The sequence below is a fragment of the Etheostoma cragini genome, chromosome 6 (assembly GCF_013103735.1).
Source record: "Etheostoma cragini isolate CJK2018 chromosome 6, CSU_Ecrag_1.0, whole genome shotgun sequence".
NCBI lineage: Eukaryota > Metazoa > Chordata > Actinopteri > Perciformes > Percidae > Etheostoma > Etheostoma cragini.
This window is the reverse complement of record NC_048412.1, coordinates 7,494,749-7,521,628: the sequence shown is the minus strand read 5'-3', so window position 1 is coordinate 7,521,628 and position 26,880 is coordinate 7,494,749. Positions and strand designations below refer to the sequence as shown.

Sequence of the window (26,880 nt, the reverse complement as noted above, 5' to 3'; positions counted from 1 at the left end):
GACTCATTTCTGATCTCCACAAACCAATGGGTGACGTCACTCATGCTCTGTCCATTTATATTAACGGTCTATGTGTAATACACAGTGTATTACACTGTGCCTAAAGAGAGGTTGTGTGTGTTAGTCTACATCTACACTTCTACGTGTTTATTTTTAAGCGGAGTTTTGAAAAAAAAACATCTCCATCCACACAAGAGTTTTAGCTCCAGTAGAGGAACTAACCTCTTACTATATTAACTGAAGCAAACATGACATTTGCAGATTGTCTAACGTCACACTGCGTTGAAAACGTAATGGCGCTTTATTTAAAAAATGCAGGGAATACTTTGGAGAAATGAACAATGGAAAAAGAGTATGACATGGGATTTATTCGCTTGGACGACAGCGGGATGGAACTGCTTACATACTGAAACATATGTAAAACCTCGTAACCGATGAGGTTTCAAACCAAAACGGGGGCAGCAATGTTTCCAAAAGTCTCAGTTTTAGGGGCTCGCCGGTGTATTGTGGACCTGAGGCATAAACGTAGCAAAAGATATGTGTTTAAATTAGTGCTGTCAGTTAATTAACGAGTTATTAACAGCCTTAACGCAAACGCATTTTAACAGCGTCAAATATTTTATTGCGAGATTAACGTGCTTTTTGGCCTAGCAAACTTTATAGTTTTTTTCACATGCTGTTGCAACAACTAGTAATGTTAGAAAAACTACAGCACCACACCGGATCTACCTAGACCGGTGAAAAAATGATGGGTGAAAAGATATCAAGGGACATTTGCAATACATGAAAATGTGCGATTAATTGCGAGTTAACATTGATTGAGTTAACTATGACATTAATGCGATTAAATATTTTAATGGTTTTGACAGCACTAGTTAAACCAAAACTTATTAGTGTGGATGTGGCTTCAGTAAGTGAAAGTGTCAAAGATATATATATATATATATATATATATATATATATATATATATATATATAGTATATGAATGGAATCAGGCCATCTAATAGTTCTACTGACGTTCCTCAGGCTTGCAGGGTTAAAGCTTGTGGCAACAGGTGCATTACAGCCAATAAAACATTGCACAATAAATAATATCCTGCATGTAGTGTAAATGACAGCTTTAGCAGTACATGGTGCTGTCCTGTAAAAGCTGTCTAGGCAAGCATGTGTTCCACTGATTGTGTTATGTGCACAGAGTATATGATTAACACATATTCTTACACTGCAGCACAGCGCCACACACATTAACCCAACCTGGACACTGAAGCCCAAGGACGAGGCCTCAGTCACAAGAGACTAGCTTTATGTTCATAATAGGCACTTTAGTATAGATGATGAATGAATGTTTTGTTGGGTTTGATAATGTTCCTTCTATATTAATATAGCAGTTACTTAAATGGCACTTGAATTGGACATAAAAGTGAATTCCTAAGAGGACAAAGCCTTTCTTTGTTCCGTAAGTCTTCTCTGAGTCGGATCTGCCCACTGATCCTGCTCTGAAAGCCATAAAAACGTCCATTTGTTGAGTGTTGACTCCTGTTCCCTGAGAAAACAAGGCAGCACACCTACAGCATGCAAGAACAGCCAACAGCTAATTATTTTCCTTTAACAGTTAATCATGTACAGTATATACAGTGTTACTTACATCTTATTTTTCAATGTATCAGTATCATTATATCTCTATATGTGTATTTTTGTATCCATTCAGTTGAGTTGAAGTCCAAGTCCACCAACCACCGCCCTACTTTGGCTCAGCTCGTAGAGCGGGCGCACGCATACTCAGAGGTCCAGGGTTTGAATCCGACCTGTGATAATTTCCTGCATGTCTCCCCCCTTTCTCACTTAGCTGTCCTGTCAACTAACTATCTACACTTTTTTTTAAATAAAGCTTTACTAAAGCCCATTTAACTGATGCACTGCAAACCTGTAAACTTGGTTTCTGTCTGGTCATGTTTTAAATAAGGGGGAAACTAAGTCAAATCCCAGCTGTGGATCAGCCTAACTATACTGTAAGGGGTTTCCCCTGGGTCTCACCAAAATAGCTTAACAACAGAGAGGGGAAACTACCCATGATGCATTTCCTAGCAGGGGATCTGGGGATATCTATGTCACAGGAATGTCCTAAATTGTGTAGAAAATGCTTAAGGGAGTGTGGACAATGGTGTGAAACCAGATACATAGAACTGGGGACAAGCGGCGCTGATGTGAGAATAAGAATGTGGGTAGTTGTTACGATACATCAGAATGTACAGTGTACTGTTCGGTAGGGCTGCCGCCTGCTCGATTGCTGAATTTTTTTTTTTCTGATTACCTTGTTTTCATTCAAATCATAGTAACGATTGAAATGTGAATATTTATACAGCCCTCCTGGTCGGTAAGGGGAGGTTGAGGAGTGCCATTGTAGAACAGCTGTAACGCCTAACACAGAATAAACAGCACAGGAATTTGATGTAATTCCCATGTGGTGGACTACCAGGAAAAATGGAGGGGGGGGGGGCAATTCCACAAATCAACAATGACAAGAGTAACACAATCCATTGTCCTGCCCTATCTTTTAACATAGACCACACCACACCCAATACAACTGACCACCACAGTTTGATAATGATCACAATCCTGTGCCTGTAATGAATGATGTACTCTCACTGAAGACTTGTAAATATATAGGTGGGGTTGGGAAGAGTTTCAGGAGTTGCTGATGAATCCAACTTAATCTGAGTGGGACCTATACATACTACATCCAGTATGCAATTTGTTTATTTTTAACAAGGGGGACGGACCCTGTTCGTTTTCATTCTATCTATCTATCTAACCGCCCCATGAATGAAAATTTTGCTATGAGTCTTTTCAGCTCGTTACAGCTTGCCCAGAAAACACCCATATAGGTCCATTATGCAAGAAGCTCATAACATCCCACATTTAAGTTTCTTGTTGGGCAATTACCTCTCATTTTAGTAGTTTTATGCGACTCATTTTAAGCCACACCTTGATATTTTACTAACCCAAACTATGTACTTTTGTTGCCTCAAGCCTTTTTTACAGTTGCTCGCTACGCGAGCATAAACTGTTAAAAAATGTGCCCTGCATATGGTACATTCACTGCTGGATATGTCACTTCCTCTGGACTAACAGTTCACAAAGCTGCTGTTTAGCAAGGGGGTAAGCCTCTCCTCTCTAAGAGGAGCTCCTATTGCGCCATTTTGATGCTACCAAGCCATCACTACCGTTAGCATTCCATTGACTGCCATTCATTTTGGCGCCACTTTGACATTGAATAACTTTACATCTAAAGTGTTTAAAGACTCAATTTGTCCGTTGTTTATTTCTAAAGAAACACAACAATGTATAAAACACTCCATTAGATTGTGTCTCAAGTTATGTCTCCGTAGCAGACGTTTTTGTAAAAATGGGCTAACGATTGTGTCATAACCACGCAACTTACTGTCGCACAGTAGAGGAGTCATCGTATAGTACAAGGTAAGCTCGCAGACAGTTTGGACTTGCATTAGCTGTTTAGGTTTGAATACTTATGTTAACTAGCATGTTAGTTGGCACGACTCTGCTGATTGGAGTGATTGAGATTTCTCTTGGCACAGCTAAGGGAAGACTCACAACTTTCAGACAGGTTGCCCACGTCACATCTACGTCGTCACTAAGGCTTAGTGACTAAGCTATCACCGTAAAAGTGCTTCTGATATCCTTCACTGGTCTCCGTCCAGAACAACGGGATCTGCTGGTCCATTCCTTTAACTGTCTATGACGTTTAGTCACCCGCCAAGCATGGGAAAACCAAGCACCAACATGGCTGCAGATTGGGAGATAAGCACACACCAGTCCTGTATAATTGAGTTATCTTTACACTTTGCTGCCGATCAGTCCTTTAAGTTCAGAGTCAAATCCTAAGCTGTCCTCCCAAATTCCTGTCTTATTTTCATCCAAGCTTGAATTAACCTCGGTCTCATTACATTCCTCTGACATGCAGCTTTTGTCAAATATTGTGTTGCCTTTTTTGGCATTTTGGGCAGCTGGCGTTCTCTGATCAAAGACTATATGTGTGTTTCCAGAGAAACACGATGTCTTCCTTTAGAACTGCAGCCAAGTTTGATAGCTTTGATTCCAACCAGGCTACTGAAATACTGAACAAACAAACACAGAAGTAGTCTAAAAGTACTAAGTGCATTTACTCAGTACAGTAATGGGACTATAGTAGTTTTGAGGTACTTGTACTTTAGTATTTACATTGTATTCTTTATTGTACTACAGTTTAAAAGGGAATTTTGTACTTTGTATTCACTACATTTCTTATAAAGTTGTATTTACTTTGCCAAGTCAGGTTACTTAATCAATATTATCAGCAATCACATTTTGATGTATTATGCAAAATAAACTACCCTGCAGTATATTAACACACAAACTCTACTTTTACCAGTTTCAACATTGATAGAAACAATAATGCATGAATAATTATTATCAATCATGTAAAATATGTTTTTTTGAAATGAGGAATTATGCATGTTTAGGTAGAAGTAGTAATACCACAGTGCAGAAGCTAGATAGACAGACAGACAGACAGACAGACAAACAGACAGACAGACAGATAGATAGATAGATAGATACTTTATTCATCCCAAAGGATATTTTAGAAACAGAAATCTGGTTAAAAGCAAAAATACAAAGATATTGCCATCAAACATACGTAAAGTACCAAAAGTAAAAGTACTTTACGTATTTTTTAATGGCAATACTTTGGTACTTTTACTTGTAACCGGATCTCTGCACTGTGGTATTGCTACTTACTGTCAGAGTACTTATTCCACCATGGCAAAGGAGTATGGGTACACAGGAGCACATTAGGGACAGGTCAAGCAACGCGGTTTGAGTCATTTTGACGCTCTCCATCAAAGCAGCTACAACTTCCTGAGTTTTCAAAAGCATCTCGCAACTTTTCCTTCCTGTCTTTGTGCTCTCTGTTTCTTCAGTTCTACCAGATCCAAGACTTGAGACATGGATCCAATATAGTAGCAGTTACAAGAAACACGTGCTTGTAAAGAGAGTACGCTGAACTGCAGTATATGGAAATTATGTAATTCACAGAGCACTAAAGATACTGGCTACACAAAGTGTTGCACTATGCTTGCTCTTGGGGGAATTACTAGAATTGTTGGGTCATTGCAAATGTACAGATGTACAGAGTGTGGTCTAGACCTACTCTATCTGTAGTGCTTCTCCAGATAACTCTTGATAGGATTTAATAATATGGATAAAATTGAATTGAATTGAGTCTTTTACAGCACCGTCAGACAGAGACAAGCAATTACAATAAATTTAAGAAGACATTTGTGAGCTGACTGGTAACAACTACAGTCTACTACCAGCTGACTAGTAAATGTCCCACTCATATTCTCACAGGTGCACCGCATGGCCACTTAGATACACAATCCTTGTTGCAGCTCAGATATTTTAAGAGCTCCCTCACAGAGCACAGCCTTTTCTTCCAAAACTAACTGTGGAACTACTTGGGACACACAAGTGTGTTTGAAATTCTGCTAATGGCAGAAGGTGAAAGGGAGGAAGACTCTCCAAAATGTTGCCTAAATTCCACTTTTGTCCAGACTATAGATGTCAAGTCAATGTCATGTTTCTCTAGCGCCAACATGGGGTTGTCATATGTAGTTTTGGATACCTTTTTGGATGTGTTACCATAAAATGCTGTACAGACAGTCGGGTCCCTTTCAGGATGAATTGGAACAACTTTGGTGGACCCTTTACTTTTTGATGTGTACAATACTTTGGTTTGTGATGAAATACCTCCAAAACCAATGAATCTCCAAACAGCCTTAGCTGTGCTTTGTGTATAGTGCTAATGAGGTAATGTTGACATGCTAACAGTAAGATGGTGAACACAAACAGCATACCTTCTTTACATCAAGATGTTAGCATTGTCATGGTTAGCATGGTAGCATGCATTACATGTACCTCAAAGGACTGCCTAACTCCGTAGGACTGCAGACTAATGCCCTTTCAGACTTTTAGGGTCCTATTTTGATGATCTAAGCACCTGGCATGAAGCGCATGGTTGAGGGCATGTCCAAATCCACTTTTGATAGTTTGATGGCGGAGAAAAGGGTCCGTGCACCGGGCGCATGGTTCAAAAGGGTGGTACTTAGTGTCTTCATTAATTCATGGTTGTATTTCGGCGTATCATGCAATAAACCATTCAGAGTGTCATCTCCCATTCCCTTTTTTACAATGATAATTTTATTTTTTAATCTTGTGCACGTGTGCGTGCTGCTGCTCTTTCCTGTATGTGTGTAACAAGTATAGTGTGCGGGCGCTGTGGACAAGCCTAGGCGCATTTCACTAATGTACTGTTAGAATAGCAATGACATGCTGCACTATTGTCTTTAGACCAGGTTTGTGTTGGTCAATGGCGCGATAACTTCCTGCTGCCTCAAGATAGCAATACGCCAAGAAGATAGGTTCTTGAAGATTGCCGGGTGCAAGATGGGCCCTTAGGTGGCACTTCTTGGCTGTTATCAGACACATTAAGCATCTGAATGCGTGACCATTGAAAAATATGTATCGAAATTCAGGTTTTTAAAATGGAAACCAAGAATTTTCTAATTTAAATGTCAAAGAGGTGAATTCAAAACCAATCAATTCAGATACATGATTTTCAAAATAAAATATTTCTATATTAAATATTCAGTGGCTGTTAAAATTCAAAGACTTATGTCTCTTATTTGCTTCCATATAAGCATTTGAAGACTTCACAACTTTTGCAAGTTGCATTTCTATTCTATGGGATCTAAACCTAAATGTCTTCCTTAATTTGTTTGTCTCATGAGGCAATTATCAGAACAAGACCCCAGTCATGACTAGATGGAATATACCACTGCAGGGTTAGGTAATCAAATATTTCATATTTCTCACACACGCACGCAGATACACATCATACCCTCACACACTGATGAAAAAGCCAAAGTGCGAGGTACACACATACTGGACGACGTAATGCCTCTCACTCTGTTGAAAATGAGTATGCCTTCATCATTATCCCATGCTGTGGCGCCTCCTCATGTCTGACAGCCTCAAACTGCTCTGAATGCCAACAGTGGTTCTCTGTAATCAGGAAACTGGTGATAATGTGACCGGCTCGTTTGTTACTGCCACTGCTCATCACTCACATGAATGCACCATGACGGCAGCACAGACACACACTTCAAAGAGTGATCAGTCAGACCTAAATGCTGACCCTACAACTGTGATTGTGTGTACAATCATACCCTAAAAGGCCGCTGACATCACCTTGTGCGTTTGGTTCCTTAAAACAATGGAATACACATTGTGTCTGGTGTGGTTTAAAGAGGTGCCAGGAATTAAAAGAAAAAAAAAAATCTGTAGCAATTTTAGGATGATGTGACAAGTCATCCCTCAGAGGTTTGAGGTAAACAACCAGAGGAATGCTGGGAAAATTCCCATGCAACACTATGGAAGCTTACTTGCCTTGCTTCTCAAAAAATTTGATTCATGTATGTATTGGGATTTTTTTACTACAATTTAGAAGCTTGATTCTTTTTCACAGAATCGAGGGACGCAGCAAAGGGCCACATGTCGGATTTAAACCCTGGCGTATTTAAAGGCGCTCCCTATACCAGGAAAGGTAGAGGTCGCCACATTTATTTATTTTTTACCAACGATTCACCCAAAAAGAAATTCTTTTACACGGTTGCGCTGACAGCAACTACATGATATCAGAAAATCCAGAGAATCCATGTTATGTCACTTTACAAATGAAATAAATGTCAGACTGACTGATACGTGATGTGGGTTACTCTTAGAAAACAATTCATTTCTGGAAATGTCTCATGACACATTGTCTCTTGTAGTGTATTATTCAACTTTTGTAGAGTGGATTGAAGATCATAGACTGTAAATATGAATGGACAAAGCATCCGGATCAGCAAAGTGCTGCTAATGCAGAGGTGCCTTAAACCTGCTTTCTATCTAGCAGTGGGGACATGTGCGGTAGCAAAAGGAGGTCGGTTTCTGTAGAAGTCTATGAGAAACTACAGTAAACATTTTCATAATGAGTTTATAGTCTTCATCGCTAGTTTTAAGTCTGAAACACAGAATGATACATTTTTGAATTACGGTCACATTGATTTTGAAATCAGCAGGGAGGGTTTTAGGTTGTGATTGCCAGTGAAAGTGTGTTTAACAAAATGTAGAGCGTAAGCAGCTCCTCCCTCTCGTCTAAAATCATAACCTGTAACGCCAAAACTCAACGACTCACAGCAAATCTCCACAAACCAATGGGTGACGTCACACATGGTTGGCACCTGTTGTAGATGGATTGTAGAATCCCAATACAGATCTAATCGGCACCCATTGTGAAATAATTGAATCGGAACAAAAGCAAATGGTCCCAGCCATAGCACCTACTCTCTGTTTACCGTAACCTCACATCGGACATGACAAACGGTACAGAATGCCACTTTTGCCACGGATTGTTCTGGCCAGGAAACAGAGGTGCAGTAAAGGATGACAGAAACTTAAGCATGCTCCACATGTGGGAAATTGTCATAAAGTCTCACGCGGGTCAAGGGCTGAAATTCTTTGGGAAAGTAACAGGGGAAAGGAGACAGGAACTCCCCGAATACCTTCAAACAGGCTAGGGAATTCCCTCACTCTCTGATTAGTGTGTGTACGGTACGAAGCATGCTGACTGTGCATATATGTGTTTTTGCAGTGTATGGGATTGATTACACTCAGATATTTTCAGACAACAATAGTGATCATGATTTTTAGTCAGTCACTTGAGGAGGAGCATAGATAATGACTTTAATAATGACTTCATTTAGAATGAATGTATCAGTTTATATTGCTGTCTTTTGGCAGGCTGGAATGCAAATGTTCAAATAGAGTCTGGCTTGATATCCAATTTTCTTTCCAAAAAGAAAATTTGCAGTACAAACACATTACAACTCAGGGAGCATTTCCGGCATGTTAAAAGTGATTTCCTTCAGAGAGTAGTGGAGGGGGAGCTGCATAGATGTAAGGCCCTCAGCCTGTTGCACACTTTACCGTGTTGCATTCTCTTCAAACTGAAATAGAGGGAGTCTCTGTCTGTCGGTCTTTCGATTGAATTAAGGTTCCTGTCCAACAGTCTACTCTAACTGTGCAGTGATAAATCCATGATGCTGTCCGTGGTGCTTTAGCAGCGGACAGATTTGTAACTGCGACTTTTGTTCTGAGTCCCGCCCATTTGTTGGTTTCATTCACAATTGGCTAAAGGGGGTTTGAAAAAAATACAGAACCAAAAGAGCCGTTCAGGGGGCAGTTGACTAGTTGCGGGTGAACAAAACAACCCCCCCCCCCCCCCCCCGTCCAAAATGCAGTGACAGCGGCCATTTGTGAACAAAGTAGAGTGTCCCACCAACAAATTCCTACACTAAAAGAAAATCTCTGAATAAAAAAAACAAGAAAAAAAAAATCACAGTTCTGGCCACATTAACAGAAAAGCGATGTAAGAAGTTTATTTAAAAAATAAATAACTAACTCGCTCATTTAACACATTCACGGTAAATGGGGTCCTGAAGCGCACAGTACACCTTAAAATTTAGAGAGTACATAATTCACCGCCTATATGTCAAATCAGACCAAAACTTGTAATACATTAACTACACGGCACGCACAGGCCTGTAACAATTATTACATAATTGTCTAATTGTCACTTATTTTACATAATCTCGTTTTTTTTGTTTAACTGCAATTAATTGCCTAAGTCCAAAAGGGTATGACTGTTGATGGTTATTTTTGCGTGGATATGCTAAATTGTATTTATATAAGGCAATTTTGGTCAGACTGATGAGCTCAAGCTATGATAGCGTCAGCTGTCACTTGTTGCCATAGCAACTCCACACATCCTGGGCTGTAGCTGCTTCAAGCCCAGAGAAATTTAACCTGCCCGTGTTTCTGGCCCAAAATCTCCCCGTCAAAACCGCTGAATAAATAACCATCACCTCCTTTCACTTTTTCATTGATAGAAAAGAGGTGTGGTTTAGTTTATAAGCTGTGCATTTTTGTTATTACATTATCTGGTTCACATAACAGAGCTATAACCAAAATTGTGTCATCTGATTCATTTAAAACTTAAATTGTTTTAAAAAGTAATAGATATATACTTTTTTTTTTATTTGACGCACAGAGCCAAATTGTTAACTGCAACCATTTCTGAGACAATTAATTGGACAGCAAAATTTGGCACTAGGCACACACAGGCCAAAACAGGCTACATGTTTTTCTCTCCTCTACTGAAGATAGCTAACTACATGTGCTGTATCGCGGGTGCAGAGTGACAGAGGGATGCTTAAGCTCCCATCGTAATGCATATAGAAGCTGCCTGTCATGAGGTAAGAGAAAAAAGCCTCAGGGATTTAATACGGCTGCAGATCTCCCCTCAGGAAGTGCAACCAAGACTGAAATCGATCCGAGGATGAAACAGACAGAGAGGCTGAGACAGAGAGAGAGCGAGACCACTGGAGGGATCACATTAATTACACACGCTGTACATCTGACAGCTTCCTGGAACCATACCCTCCTTTTGCACTGAAGATGATGAGGCCTTTCTGATGTATGAGCATCAAAACACTGTGTTGCTGTTGACATTAGTCCCCTGAGGTCCTTGTCCAACTTCTGCACCGCGGTGGGATTCAATAAATACTTTCTATTAGCGTGAATGTGTGAAGACTGACACACACTGTCTAGAAGAGAAGTGTCAGACATCGACATCGCTGGAATTACATTACACAGATTTATTCCGGTTACACTAACGAGACCTGAGAAGCTTGCTTAATGCGGACCATTAATTAACTCTGTGATTAAATATTCAAAAAATTTTTTGAGCACACTTCCTGGAAACGTTTATGGGTGACATCTGGTGGTGGGGGGGCTGTTTGTTAACGCAACATTCATTTATCAACAGGAAATCAGTATGACCACCTCCATTATTTCACCATGACAGCCACCATCACCAACCCACTCAAGCCCTCTGAGCTGGGGAGTTGCACCATGACATCATCGCATCGCCTATTCTGGGATTTTAATTTGGTATTTCATTTATTGCGCAAATTTTGGGCTTAGGTTAATTGGGTTTCTTCTACGCCCCTATAGACGGCGGAAAACACTGCCTTTGGATACTAGAATGGCAAGCTCTCTCTCTCTCAGTCCGACACAGGTGTGTCCGGGTACAAAATTCCTGGACCTTGTGACATGACCATTGGAGACAAAGTAATTGGTCATTTTGTTAACTTTCAACATGTTATGGTCTTACTGTTGTAATTTTTTTGTCTTGCCTAATCTTTTTTTAAGTCTATTCATGTTGATCTGTGAAGCACATTGAGCAACATACTTGCATGGAAGATGCTTAAGATGATCTAAATAAGGTTGAGTTGAGTATGTATGGATTGTTGCATCTTCTGAATGCTACACTTGGTCTGCCCTTTGCCACCCGCAGCTCCCGCCAAACAACCGGCTGCCAAAGAATGCAACATCTCTGTGTGGATTGCTTTACATGCTAAGGGTTTGGAGAAATGATTCCATGTCTTCATAGATCCAAAGATTGGACTGGGCTGGGAACTGTTACTGTAATCTGAAGCCTGTATGCGTTATACAGGCTTCGCATTATTGTAACAATTCCCAACCCCATTGTTCTGCACTGACTTAAATTGCAAGTGGGAAAAAATTCAAAAGTATTCAAATTCAAAGTATGTCACTAAGCAACAGGCCTAACACCTCACACAGGTTAAACACTCAACTAGCATTGTCTTTATTATGAACTCTGTCTTATCTTTTAGGTCATCATCGTCACATAGCAGCATTAAAGTAACAAAGGCCAAGGCCATTCATAGTTTACAGTTGCAATCTGCTTCTTAGCATTCCTTTTTTTCAGAGAAGAGAAAAACGTGTGCATACTGTAACTAGTTGGGATTGGTACGACCTGACGGATCACATGTTGAAATGACGTAACTATAGGAACGTGGAGCGCAATGAAGAAACAAAGTTGGCAACCATCTTCCTTGTTATATGTGATACAGCTTTGCTTTCTCACACACACACACACACACACACACACACACACACACACACACACACACACAGAGATGAGTAAGAGCAGACCTCCCTATTCATTAAGCAAAATTCCACCACTAATGTTAGGTGAAAAAAAAGACAAATTTGCATGGTGGGTTTTGCATGGCAAATGTGAGGTCTGGGTTTAAATGCCAGCCTGCTATGCTCCTTCAGTATTTATACAGGCTGGGAGACAGTGGTACACATTTCCATGTCAGCAGCACAAATGTAGTAGATGGAAATTAAAAACACCAGTCTTACACAGGCAACAGAAGCTCATTCTCTACTTGTATCTTTAGCCGCTATCCACCTACAATCTCTATGTAATTGTGAAAGATGTGAAAGCATTTGTGCTGGCTGGGGGATATTTTGAGCTTCCGCTGCTTTTCAAACAATGTGTGTCGGACAATCCTCCCTGTCTGCTTTCCCATAGAGACACAATAAAATGTCCCTTTTATTCTTTGCTGTTCGGCCTGAAAATGTAATTTCAATTTCACAGTCAAGTGCCCAAATGAGAATTCTGAGAATCAAAATCAGAACATGGAAATTACCTTTCAGAGAGTTGATCTCATTTTGGATAGACCTGGGTTTGTCCATAGATACTGTCTGGCCTCCTCGTGAAGAAGGACGATTGTAAATGTTGATGTTGACGCTTCAATAGCTTTGCCTTCCTTCCACTTGTGGCTGAAGTGTTGGCTTGTCTAAGTAGATGCCTGGGTCTCAAGTGTTAGTACTGCAAAGTCTTTTCTGTCTCTCTTTGGTCACTTTTCTCCTCTGCTGACCGGGACTCTGCTCTGTTTTGGTTCCTGTGATAAACCATGTGCGCACACACACACACACTCACCCACCCACATTGTCACGCATACAAACATTTTGTGTGTGCAGGAATCAGCACAGTGCAAAGCTCCTCCCTCATCTTCCTCCACCTACTCTTTCACATACAACTGGTTTCCAGTCAATCACTCTAACTCATAGCCAGCCTGTCACTTAGACAAACAGCTACCTGCTTTACCACAAACCAGCCAATCAGGATAAAGAGTAGATTAACCATAGATCACTCTACTCTCTTTTTGAGGATGAGGAGTCTGTAGAGGATAAAGATACATGGGAAACAAAGGATGAAAGCAGGTTTTTGTTTGTTTTATGTGTTGAGCAAAAGAATGTGTGTATGTGTGAGTGTGTGTGTTTTTTGTGTGTTAATGTAAAGAAAAAGTATCCCAGTGCCAAACCCAGATCCCTGTAGTAATAACCCAGGATGAGCCAGACTGACCAATGACATATGGGGTGATACAACAACTCTCTTTATGGTCCCTTACCAGGCTATGGTTTAGCTCTGATTACACATTTACCAGCTGTGAGGGTCTAACCACATAGTAACTGTTAGCACCAAGGCTTAATAAGGGAAACCCCTTCATCGTTAAATAGTCTATATCCACAACATTCCACTTCCGGGATTCCTCCGGTGCCGCCAGAAATTCCGCTGGATGTCACTCTTTTCAGATGTCCGTTAACTTGGGCTACCTTTGTGTTGGTGTTCTAAACTTAGGTGGATTTCTGAGGACTATGGTTACCTGGTCCTCAGATCTCTGCAGGGTAAATCCAGACAGCTAGCTAGACTATCTGTCCAATAGGAGTTTATTTTTGCACTACTAAAACAACTTTTGAACGTACACAGGTTCCACCAAAACAAGTTCCTTTCCCAAGGCATTTTTGCAGCGGCACCGTGGCTCTGTCCGGCGCCTAGCACCGCCCAGGACAATTGTGATTGGTTTGAAGAAATGCAAATAGACACATTGCAGAATGTTGTGTGGACTAGCCAGACCTGGCAATGCGGGACTAATCGCTCACCATTGACTTTGTATTGCGTGAAGGTGCCTCCTTGTCACTTCCATCTGCTAGCAAACAACATAAAATACCTAAAAGCTGCTGTGTGGTGGAATGCACTACAACAGGGTAAAGAACCCAGAATTAAGTGTTTATAAGCTGTCAAACCAAAAGAGTTTTTAAGAAGACAAAAGTGGATACAGGCAATAAAACATACGATGTATCAGCAGGAAGAATGGGAAAACTAAGATCCTGACTAGGGCTGGGCATCGAATTTGATACCATTTAGGCACAGACTGAATTGCCTCAATAGTATCAAGTATCAAAATATGCCATATGTCATTCAATACCAATTCCAATACCTAAGAAATAAGTCTCATCAGTGTCAGTGAGCCAAGAAGCACACAGCTAAGATCTAATAATGCTGGGGATTGGCTGTCTAATGTTAAACATCGTAGTTTCTGTTAAATGTTAAACATTTTAGTTTTAGGCTAACTATGTTTCTGTCAGCTAAGTTAAAAGCATTTTGACAGATTGCATGAGTGTTGTAGTGGAATGTGGATCAATCAGAAAGCCTTGCAGTATTATGTTTGCAAGTGCTTTAGCTTGCTAACACATAGCTAACATTAGCTTACTAACAGCTAATGTGTCCTTTCTGGTAGATAAAGGTTGCTAAAATAATAATTTGACAAGCGTAAATCGAATGTTTTTAGCTAGCTACAGGCATTTTCTTAGCGTTTCAGCCGTTGGTAGCATATAATGTGCATATTTTCCCTTCGGGGGGGGGGGGGGGGGGGGATTGGCGTTTAGAGTATGATGCATCACGCTCCGTCTCTTTAACAGCATACGTATATTAGCAAAAGCACAGCAAAGCAGACACTCCACAGATGAATAAGGTTAAAAATGAAAGCTTCGGTAACATCACAGTAAGATTGTACTAAAAAAGCACATTAACTACAAAGCCATTCAAATCAAATATTGTTAGTCTTAAATGTTTAATGAAATATGTGAGCATCTGTAATGCTAATTCTATTTTATGGGTCAATATGTATCAGTTATTCCACAGATTCATTTTTAAAGCTGCATTGACTGATTTGTACTTTTCATTTTATACCAAACCCACACAGTTTTTTGAAGAACATTGTGGTGAATTCTATTCCCTGTGACTGAGCACCAGAGCCTACAGCCGCTGGATTTGAAAAAAAAATGAGAAAAGATTAAAAAAAAACTGTGGAGCAGCAGCTTTAATATAAACATAACTTTCACAGGCATTTTGGACATGCTCGTTCAATGACGAGCTAATATACAATATAAACACTGCGAAGAGCCAAAGAAAGGGGAATCATAACTGGTTGTATATTTTCATATCTGTAGGTATGCTTAAAATGTAGTGCTTCCTCAAATCTAGGTACCCCTCAGGCTCCTTGTGCTCGGTCATAGAGAATATATTCACAAAAATGTTCTTCTCTGTACTCTGCCAATATATTGTGCTCAAAAAGAAAAGAAATTGGAACGTTAGAAGACTAAAAATCTCCTTTCCAAAAATTTCTATCTGTAGCTTTTTTGGCCAAAATGCAATTCTACTGTGATCCAGTACCCCTAATGGGGATGCCCAGTAAGCATTCAATACTACCTGAAAATCTGCTGAAAAGCTTTTGATATGAGAATGAAACTCCAATGAGAGCCAAACTTAGCTCTGTCAACAAAAAAAACTGGGCTTAGTGTGAACAAATCCCAAACTATCCTCAGTCAATAAAGTACTTTTTATTTGTAGTGAGTGGCTGGCACCGTCAGCACTGATCAGGCCCTGTCATCACCAGGGAAACACTGCTACACAGTAGCACGGGCCACAGGAAATGGAGTTGAATGTACCAAATCGAAGAAAATAAATGGCAACAATTCCATCCTTTATTAATCATTGAGCCTCCATCTCAGCCTGAACAGCAGGCGGCCTTGTTGCAGAGCTATTATTTAATGCAGCTCTTACACGGCCCCTTGTACATAATAAAGGACGTCTACAGGAAATGACTGACACATTTTTGGCAGCAGGGAAAATTGAAGTCTAGCTGTTCTGCACAGTCAAGGAGAATTCAATCTTGCGCGTGCGTGTGTGTGTCTGTGTGTGTGTGTGTGTGTGTGTGTGTGTATATACAGCTTGTGGCCGCCTATTTGAGTACTTCTTGAGGAATTGTTATGCAACAGACAATAATTATCTGACAGAATACACACATGGATGCATGAACGCATGCGCACACACACACACACACACACACACACACACATAAAAGGAGCCGTCTGTATGTTTAAGTGTCTTTAAGTGTTGTCTGCTTGCTTTGGCTGACATCAGCAGCCCTCTGGACCTGTGCCCGCCTTTCTCTCCATGCCCGACTTTTGTCTCTGTGACGTGTTCCATTAAGGACAGCCAGACAGTGCAACCAAGGACATTTATCCTGTATACAGTATGTCATTATTAACAACAGATAGAATGTTGCAGCATCGTGGCTGAGCCAGCACAAAACAAGCAGAAAGCTAGGAAAGCATTGTCATAAGAAACGGCAGGGAGTCAGACTCACCTGACCAGAGTCACCTTTTTTTTAACATCATTTTTGCTTTATTCACACAATTTTGTCACTTATTCAATGTTTTGGGTGATTTTTTAAAAATGTTTTTTCCAAAGTTTTTTTGAAATTTTTAATGTTGACATTTTCACTGCTTATTTCGACGGCCTATTTCTTGCGAGGAAAAAAAACAACTAACTGAAAACGGGTCAATTTGACCCAAGGACAACATGATGGTTAAAAGCTGCTGAGCTTACAGTGTGTGATTCAGTCAGAATACTTATCTCAGTTGAACACTAAATTACCTGAAAAGGGGGAAATTACTCTCTTATTGAATCAGGAAATGAGCAATATGTTTGTGCGTTTTATTTCCAGACATGACTCACGTTAACTTCTTTAGTAATTAACTTATTCAGCTGTGCCGTAGCAGGTTCGCCAATACGGTACACATTAATTCATGGCCGGCAGCTCAATATTAAATCACAGAAAATGCTTCTAATTGCAGGACTAAATTCCTAGCTTAGAGGGAAGACTTGAAATCTAATAGTGGGACTTAATTGCTGAATGCAATAAAAAAAGCTGTGAGTAAACTGTGTCTGATGCAGTGCCAGGAGGAGGTCTGGTTTCATCTTTTGGTCACATTTCTCCAGTCTGTCTGTATTTATTGGATTACATATTGTGTAAAACCCTTGAAGACGATCCTGAGAAATCTCGTCATTACTAAAAGGAATACCTGCTTTTTAAAATGTCAACATATGGTTAAGGGGTGGGGGAATAACTCGTATCATTTTGTTGTGATTGTTTACCCTAGAATCAATATTTTTTTTTTATCACCTAAATATTTTCTGTTTATACCGCACCGCCGACAGCGGCTACAGCAAAACAATCCGAAAGCAGAAAATCCATATAATGTACTCCTTCTTTTACAAATGTAATGAATGTCGGACTGACTGACATGGGATGTGCATTCTTCTTAAAACAAGTCTATTATTTACTCTTTACTTAAAGAAGAAAAAGAAAATCCCAATGCTATCAAATCCCAATACTTCAAGAATTGCAATCAAATCGCAACACAAATCAACTGGGCGCCTATGCATCATGAATCAAACTGGGACAACAGCATATGGTCCCAGCCCTAATATGCTTATGTATGCAACATGTTTTTCTCGAATCCCTATTTCATTTTCACTGTGTGCTTGACATTTGGAATGTGCAGACACTGTCCCCTGTCATCCTTTTGAAATGTTTTACAGAGATGTTAAACAAACCATTGGCCCGCAGATGCTCATATGTGTACATACTGCAACAAACACAGCTTACAGTGTCAAACACTACTGGAACTGTGACAGGGATGGGTCGTTCAGCCAGTAGCGGTGTTTCATAACTGGGTCTTGTGAGGAATGAGGGTTACGAGGAGGAGGGCTTTTGTCATGCTAGCCCAGGCTGAGCGGTGTTATTTACTTCTATGTGGTTTGCAAAGTCCAGTGCAGACTTATAGGAGGAACCCTGCCAATCCACACACCAGTTTATTAGTAGCCGGGCAGCCTGTAAATTGCTGAGCTTTATTTGTGAAGGCCTGCTTTGGAAATCTCCTCTCAACCTCTTACTTACAATCAAAGCTGTCTTTTGCTACTTTCGTGATAAGTCCATCACTGCGGTGCATGCCAGCTAGATTACTAGAACGCTGCCTGTCTTTCACTTTTTACCTTTTTCAGAAGCATCAGAGAAACAGAGCTAAGTGTGTGTGTGGCTACATTTACCAAAGAGGGAAAACTAAACTAAAATCAGCTATACAACACCCTGTCATCATGCAACCGAAGTTGCACACTCGAAGGTACCCTGTGGAGTTTTGGACCACTGGTGGAGCTACGGAGCAATGTTTTTAAAAGCGGCGGATCCTTGTTAGGGTTCATGCTAGAATGGATGGTCCGGAGGGATGAGCGAAGGCATGACCCGCCCTACTCTGCCTCTGATTGGTTTACCTTAACCTTAACCAATCTCCCTCCTCGTGCCTGAATGTAACCAACCGATCAACCAATCAGAGGGGAGTCATGACATCACCCTGTCCACCGGAACCATCCATTCTAACATCAACATTGCCAGTATCACGTGCACACACGCACAACGTACACACCTGTGACATGACACATGAACTGTAGTTCCACGATATATATATGTGTGTGTAAGATCATTTTAGAGGCATCTATTTGTATAGGACAGCTTAGACTTGAAAGGGGAAAGAGATGGGGGAAACGGGCAAAGTTGCCACAAGTCAGAGTCGAACCCGCAGCCGCGAGCAAACCTCTACACCCGGGCGCCTGCTCCAGCAGATGAGCCCCCAAGGCACCCGAGTTCCACGCTATATCACAATGATCAACAGTTGGTGAAGGAAACGTGCCAAAAAATGGCAAGCGCCAAAAAAGACAGTAAAGAAAAATAATGTAATCATTTCAAATATGATGAAATATGACCTAGCATACTAGCCTTTTGCTACCCAGTATTGTTGAAAATCCATAGCCAATCAGGGAAAACAAATGCCCGTGTTTCTTCTCAAAAACATAAGAAACTGTATGAAAGGGTACAAACTAGCTTAACAAGGTCTGCAAAATTTGCAATGATTCCATTTGTTCGGTTTCTTCTGCCGTGAGGTATTATTATTCTGCACAAAACTCCTTCATTCCAAAGCTCTTTATTATCTACGAGTGTTTCATAGCCCCTTTCTCTGCTCTGTTGACATCCCACTGCTAACCCTGCTGTGGACATCCAGACAACACATTCCATCTGTCTGAGGTCACCCAGCCACTCAAATCTCCGACCCAATGCACCGGCTTAGGGCCCTGGGCGGCAGTCAGCAGGGGACCAGCCGTCCGCAACGAGAGCTAGCCTGCGATAGAATAATTAAGCCATTGAACCAAATGCAACAGATCACAATCAGGGATGTAATGTAAAGTGATTTTTTTAGACAAGCCAAGGTTACATTGTCTCACCATCACAGAGTTTAATAAATGGTCATTTTTCTGTCGGGTTTTAGCAGTTCCATGTGTTGTACGTGTATATGAAGCTGAACAACAATGTGTCCATGTTGGCAGGAAAACACGCAGCTGCTGAAGACCGCGACAGGGAGCGGACTTTCCTACCATACTAATAAAGGGCAAGACTGGTGAGGAATTCTGGGAATGGAGACAAAGGGGAAACGACACACGGAGCAAATGACCCCTGCAGGTTTCCTCCCATGCTCCACCCTGAAAGAAGACCTAAGACCAGGTCCCATGGGGGCTTTCAAGTTGTGTGAGGTTGCTCTCTATAAAAAGCCTCCTGTTCTGAGATTTGTAGATAATAGCAACAGAGAGACAAACACTGGAAGGTTCTGCTCCAAATCACATTCTATTTGCAGAAAGGAGAAACAAGGGTGTAATTTAGAGATTTTTGCAATGGACAAGGAGCAAAGCTGAGATCCCAAAAGGTCTCCCACCCACGCTCTGACTCATTGGCTTTCACACATACACACACACACTATCAGTTGCCTTGCACTGGACCAACAGCATCACTGGAGAGATGCTGTCATTTCCCTTGTATTTAGACTCAGCTACTGAGGGACAGATGAGGCTAATCCACGCTTTGAATAAAAGATGATGTAAGAATCCCCAAATTAATGACATTAAAACAGACCTTAAAAGGTGCCTGCTATGAAACAGAAGCGACCTATTTTGTCCTGAAAATCAGCTCAAAGCTTTAAATCCATAATGGTTTTCCTCAAAAGTCCCTTTGTGTGCTTTTCTTTTTTGTCCTTTTTGATTGTCCGGTTTGTTGTTATGAGGACAATGATCCACTAGGGGCTGTGCTCACCCTGTAAAGCCCAAATAAGTTCAACCAGCATGGGGAGAAGTAAGAATAGTGGAATACAGTGAAACAGAATCATACATAAATGCTTCACAATGTCTTCTTTGTTCTCTTAGCAGTAATAGATGTTAGTTGAACACAAAGGAAAAGACATCCATTATTAATGGTTCACTTGGTGGTATGCATACTAAATACACAGAACACACTTCTAAAGGGAGAGGCAGAAACCTCCACCTAGCTGTAAGCTGGATGCTCACATAAAGTTGGAACTTCCAACTTCTGTGAGCATCCAACTTGGAAGCGATGCCTTCCATTGGCCTTAAGGGAAAGTCCATGGAGCTGGCAGTGTGTGTAAAACAAACCCCCCCCAACAGCTGAAGGTAAAAGCATGACAATGCTGCTGCGGTTGCTCATCACCCTTTAAACTGCTCAGTTCTAACCGGTGGGGCACGCCTATGGAGCTTGGTTTAAGGTTGTAGGGGGGGATGTCACATTTAACTAAGGGGCAGACTATCACAGACTTAACTGATCAGGTGCTAAGTGAGGGAGTGTGTGAGGCCACATGGGCTCAGACAGGTATAAATGGGATTGGGACAGCACTTCACATGATCACATGTTACCTTGCCAATGTTTAGTAACAAAGATGATGGTGCTTCCATTTGCCGGTTTGGAAATTTTCATTTTAAGTTTGTTGCTTTCCACACAGCCAAGGCCCAGGAGACGGCTGGCTGATTCCAAAGTTTTTCAAACTACTTGTTTTACAAGCTGGACGACAGGTGGAAATGTATACTTTTTCCAAACTATATGAATCTACTGTCTACATGTGTTTTCAGTTTTTATTTAGAATTGTTTTATTTATATTTATCACTCTACATGCTCTGCACAGCCATAAGCATTTTTTTTTCATTCATATAACTAATAGCTTGACTTTTCCACAGTCTTTTTAATTGTGTCTGTGCTGTATTTTTTAAGCTGTGAACTTTTCATGTAATTTCGTACTACAGTGTTCTGTGGTATGAAAATCTGGAATCTTGAAAGGTCCGTTCCGTGGTCGTGTGTTGTGTTGTTGTTTACCTTTGTAATTTCCAGATTTCTCTATGGACGCTTTGAACTGTGGGTAATTGCATCAATGCAGACTCACGGAAATGGCTCGGTAAGTGTGAACTCAATTCCTCACGTTGTTTGAAATTCAACATCGGGACCCCCCTAAGCCCTTACGAATTTCGCAAGACTGCGCACCAAAGTCTGTGGGTCTGTGAGTCTGGACTTTGGTATTGGGCCAAAATGAGTGAAGATTGTTCACAACAGTGTCTTTTTAAAGGAGTAGTCTTTTGGATCATGCAATCAGTAGTTTTCTTCCTAGGTCAGGCCCAGGTCAGGCCCGGCATCTCCTCCACATCCTGTGCTCTCTGCGAGGTCACTCAGCTCTCATGATTAACACATGAAAGACTTGAAGCAGGAATACTAAAACGGCAGTTTGGATGCAAATGGTTTAACAAAGAAACTGAATCAAAACCGTTCTAAGCCTAATTTTTCTAACATGTCTGTCATGTTGTCTCTATCATATCTGTCTCTATAACAACTTTTGAACATTTGTGTTGGGTTAATGTTATTCTTACATCACTATCTTTTTATTAAATATCTAATCATTTAAATCTTTCAACTTTGAAATAAGAGCTATTTTAGCAGATGCATTGGCAGAATAGTAGCCCATGTGTGTCTAACCTATGTGTTTTCTTCCCATCAACCATCATCTTTTAATTTTTCCAATGTTTAGCGTTTTTTTTTCTACTTTTTTTTTAAGTCATAGCCTAAGTTTTTTACATGACACATCATATTTTACATTATGCACAAATAATTTATTTGGTTTTTTTCAGAACTCTTTGTTTCTTTTTTTGTCATTTTTTCCAAAGTTTTGGTCACTTTTTCAAAATGCCATAAAATTCAACTAACCAACAAAAGTCAGTGAAAGTAATCATTAATTTTACCTTAAGAACATTGTATGGCATCCATGTTATTTTTAGGCAGTTTGGTTGAAAGAAAGCCAAGTTCCTGATATTAAAAATAAAAAAACAAGTCAAATTGGACCTGAAGACAACACAAAGATTAACGTGAGTTTTACCCAAGGGTATGTACTAGGGGGGTGACGAGACACCACGCTCACGAGACGAGACACGAGATTGGGTACACGAGATTGAGACAAGAACACTATTTTACAGAAAAATAGAAGGAAGAAGTAATACTGGAAAAATAGTCCTTTATTCAATCTAAAGACACAAAATGAAAACCGCGCAGTTAAAGGTTTTGCCAGCAACTCAAATGATTGGCTTCTCTCCTGTACAATCTCGTCACGATTAAATCTCGTGGGGACGAGATCTCGTCTTTAGGATTGAGAACTCAATTTATCATTTGGTCTACAGAATGGCAGTAAATAGCTTAATACACATGTCCCCAAATGTCTTGTTTCGTCCAACCAATTCTTCAAAACTCAAAGAAATGCAATTTTCAACAATTATTCCATTGATTGAATAGTTAATCCCGGACGTTTGTTGGCTCCAGCTTCTCATACGTGACAGTGAATGAAATATCTTTGGCTACTTGTTGGTATTGTGTTGACCAGGGGTTGTGTCAGTCAGTGCTCATGCACACATTCATTCTCCCTTGTGGTGGGAGGGGCTTAGGAAACCATTTTGGGTTTAAGCGGAATGGAGGGAGGGACTGAGAAGTTGTTGATGTTCAACTTTTTTGGCTAAGTCCTGGATCTTCATCAAAATTATTTCTATAATAGTCACTGAGGTCTATATAATGATTCTCTAATTGTTTCAGCTCTAGTATATACATTATGTAAATTGACTGTTTTTTTATGTAGAGCATTTCTAGTCCTAACAACTACTCAACGCCTGTACCAGCGTTTTATTTGCCGACAACCGGGTTGCAGCTGGCTACAGCTCTGTGTCGGTCCCTCTGCTTCGTTTTCACTCATCACTGACTCTGACTTGATGTCCCGCCTACAATACTATCTGTCTTATAGTGGGTATTATGTTGAACGTTTCTAATTGTTTAAATAATTGCTTAAACAAAGTTTTGTGTTGGAGTTTGTAACAGTCTAAAATCTTAATTTTGTAGATTTTTGTTTTAACTGGAAATGCGTATCAGTTCCAAAAATCAGCTACTGGTTTCATTAACTACTAATGAGTAATCAGTAACGGTTGATTCGTAGTGTCAAGGCATCGTCATTTAATTTGGCAGAGGCAGTTTTGGAAGCCATCTCCCTAAAACGCCCCTCAGGAGGAGTCAAGGGAACCACCGTGAGAACAGGCATTCCATCTCACCTTACACTCGACCCACAAACTGCTGCTGAGCGTGAAATCAGCCACATACCTGATCAGTGCTAAGTGATTAACGCTTCTTTCAAACTCGGCTTTGACTTCCTCAAAATTATGCTGCACATCTCTTATTTGTCTCAGTTTCATTTCAGCACTCTGTCTCCCTACTTCCTGTCTTCCTTCTCTCCCACACGCCTCATCATCTTTTCCTGTCTCTGCTACGCATCACGGGGAGTTTCTGGTGGAGGCGCCACGCTGACTACTGGCCGCTGGGCTCTGCTCCTAGGATGGATGCTGGGACCGGTCCTACGTGGCTGACAGATACATGGATACATAGATTGTTCCAGAGACCTTTCAGCTTTACCACAATCGACACCAATCAGTCTGTCTCTATTCCAACACGGGCAGACAGCCTCCTACTGTAACTCACACCACACAGTTAAGTTACTGACTGATTCAGCAGCCCTTTCTGTGTCTTAGGCAATTTTCCTTTTCCCTTATCCTCTAGTAATTTGAAATTATTCAGACATTGTCTGTTATCTTAATCCCCCTGCGAATCTGCCATGTCTGGAATTTGTCAAGTGAAAATTCCACCACTAATGACCTACCATATTTTGCCAAAAAGCCTTGACATCATACAGTATGTGCGGGATAATGTTAGTGAAGCTATATTTGGTCTGTAGTCATCTGTTCAAATTAGAACGTTTCAGTGTACGTGTTGTGCGTTTCTTGCTTTTTTTGTGTCCCTTGTAAACCACTCAGTAAAGTTTAGGTTATCAGAAACCCCGATGTCCCTGACATGACATACTGTACGATTAGAAATCATTGTCACCTTCGGTCAACTAAGTGAGTGCATGTACTGTCAAATCATATCCATGACCATCACTCCTGGCCTTCAGCTGTGAATTTATGGAATGAATGTAAAGTCCAAAGATGAATGATGTATACCAAAGTTCATGGCATTCCATCCCCCCCAACCACCACCACCACCGCCCCTTATGTAAGCTTCCACGCTCACTTAACTGTGATAACAGCTGTAACAACATAGCGGGAGAAAGGTAAATGCACTTTCCAACACATAACCATGACCAGATGAAAGGTTGCTGGGAGCAACTGCAGCACGGCCACGCTTTATTTGCAGGCACAACAGAGTTTGACTGTGTCAAAGTGCAGCTGCAGTATTACAGGAAGGCCAGAATTAGCAGGGATTTGAACGATGAGATAAGAAAAACAAACGAAAGGCAGTTTTGCTTTTTTTTTTTTTCATTTCCAGGCTTATCGTTTGACACATGGTCGCAGGGAGAACGGGCACACCCCTCACAGACCCGCCGGTCAACGGACACACGAAACGCAGTTTTACAGCAGTCTAACATCTCAGAAGCATTATCTCCGACACAAATCATGCCTTTTATGCAACACCCGTTTGCCTATCCCTTTTTGGTAAAACTGCGAAGCCAGCCACACCATCTAGGGTAGTTTGTAACCAACTGCATTTTCTGTCAAAGCCTAAGACAATATGTCCGTGGAAGGTATTTGGAGCTGCTAACAAGCTTTAATCTTCCGTCTTTGGTATCTCCGACCAAGAAAGATGAAGTGACCTGCTAAAAGAGCAGAATGCAACAAGTTATCCCTTGTGGCATGTTTGTAGTCCCAGAGGATGTGTGTGTGTGTGTGTGTGTGTGTGTGTGTGTGTGTGTGTGTGTGTGTGTGTGTGTGTGTGTGTGTGTGTGTGTGTGTGTGTGTGTGTGTGTGTGTGTGTGTGTGTGTGTGTGTGTGTGTGGAAAGAGAAGTGAGAAACTTGATGTGTGTTTTTGCGTGTGTGTGCGCACGTGGGGCACATTCCCCCTGCTGTCAGCTGTGTGGGGTGACCTGCCGTGACGTTCCTGGCCTGTGCTGCGGTGACTGTCACACCGCTCGGCTCCAGTTGCCCTGAATGCCACTGACCAGCAATAAACTCATTGGCTGTCAGTGTCAGGAAATGACAGGGCTGACTAAGAAATAGGCCGACTGGAATACATCATTACCTGGTAATACACCACGCGTCAGACCACGGGCGAAGGGGTGTTTTAACCATCTATTTTTGTACCGTTGGCAATAAAGCAGAGATGTTTCCACCTCCTCTGGCTTCTAGAATCTGGACACGATTCAATGGGAATGAAATCCAGCTTTCAAAAACTTCCCCTCAACAGAGTGCTCCTTCACAGTGGACACAGAGATGTATATTAATTCAAGCCCCAGTGGAACAGATGGCACTTTAATTACTGTAAGAATATGTCAGACCAGGCTCGTCCACCGTCAGCTTTCCAAAGAATTCTGTTCTCTTTGGGTTTTAGGGCCTTCCCTAACTGGCACGCTCTACTATGCGTCACCATTTCCAAAATAAGGACATGGAACGGAAGTTCAATGTCAATTTGAATAAAGAAAATGTTGGCAAAACAGCTTTGGTTTCAGATCAGACAAGCCTTTTCAATCTCTAATGATAATGGATTCTACAGAGCAGTGTCAGGAAAAACACCTGTCACTGTGCAGTGAAAATAGCACCTGCAGTGGTAGGTTTAAGACATTCCAGTGCTTAAATTTAGAAATAAGGATTTTTTATTTTCACGACTTGGACAAGACTTATGGGAACTCCCCATCAACTACATGTCAGAAAGATTGTAAAGAATAACTCTATGTTAACCATAGCAAGGACTACAAAGTAATAGGATTTGGGGAAATACACTAACGCTGGATTTCCACCAAATGCGAAACGGCTGTGTAGCATAACAACGGGAGGAAGGGGGAATCAGCTAGACTGGCTCTGTCCAAACTGAATAATATAATATTAATATGTATTAATATTCTTATTATATATAAATACATACATATCTATATAGAGATACACACACACACACACATATATATATATATATATAGAGAGAGAGAGAAATATATAGATATGTACATTCATATACAGTACACACATATACATATACATATATACACACACACACACACACACATATATATACAAACACATATATATTTACACACAAATACATATAAACACAAACATACAAATGCACGCATATACACATACAAGCTTACAGAGGTACAGGTTGGTTGGGAGATTTAGACAGAGACAGGCTAGCAGTTTTCCTGATTTCAGTCTTTATGCTAACAGATCATTTGAGAGGGGAGGGTTGGGAAATGAGGGGGA

The 26,880-nt window shown here is 40.8% G+C and overlaps 1 protein-coding gene across 15 annotated transcripts in view; it reads right to left on the bottom strand.

Annotated features, from left to right (window-relative positions):
• The window catches only part of LOC117946383 (plectin-like), a 156,731-nt gene that overhangs the window by 101,435 nt on the left and 28,416 nt on the right, over positions 1-26,880 (bottom strand). For 3 of the 15 annotated variants that reach the window (XM_034874495.1, XM_034874498.1, XM_034874501.1), the window contains exon 1: positions 12,685-12,930. The exons of the other annotated variants lie outside the window; for them this stretch is intronic. In XM_034874495.1, the coding sequence (XP_034730386.1) occupies positions 12,685-12,730 (46 nt within the window). In that variant the 5' untranslated portion in view covers positions 12,731-12,930. Of the gene's footprint in view, positions 1-12,684; positions 12,931-26,880 lie in introns of those variants that run through there. 15 annotated transcript variants of the gene reach the window in all.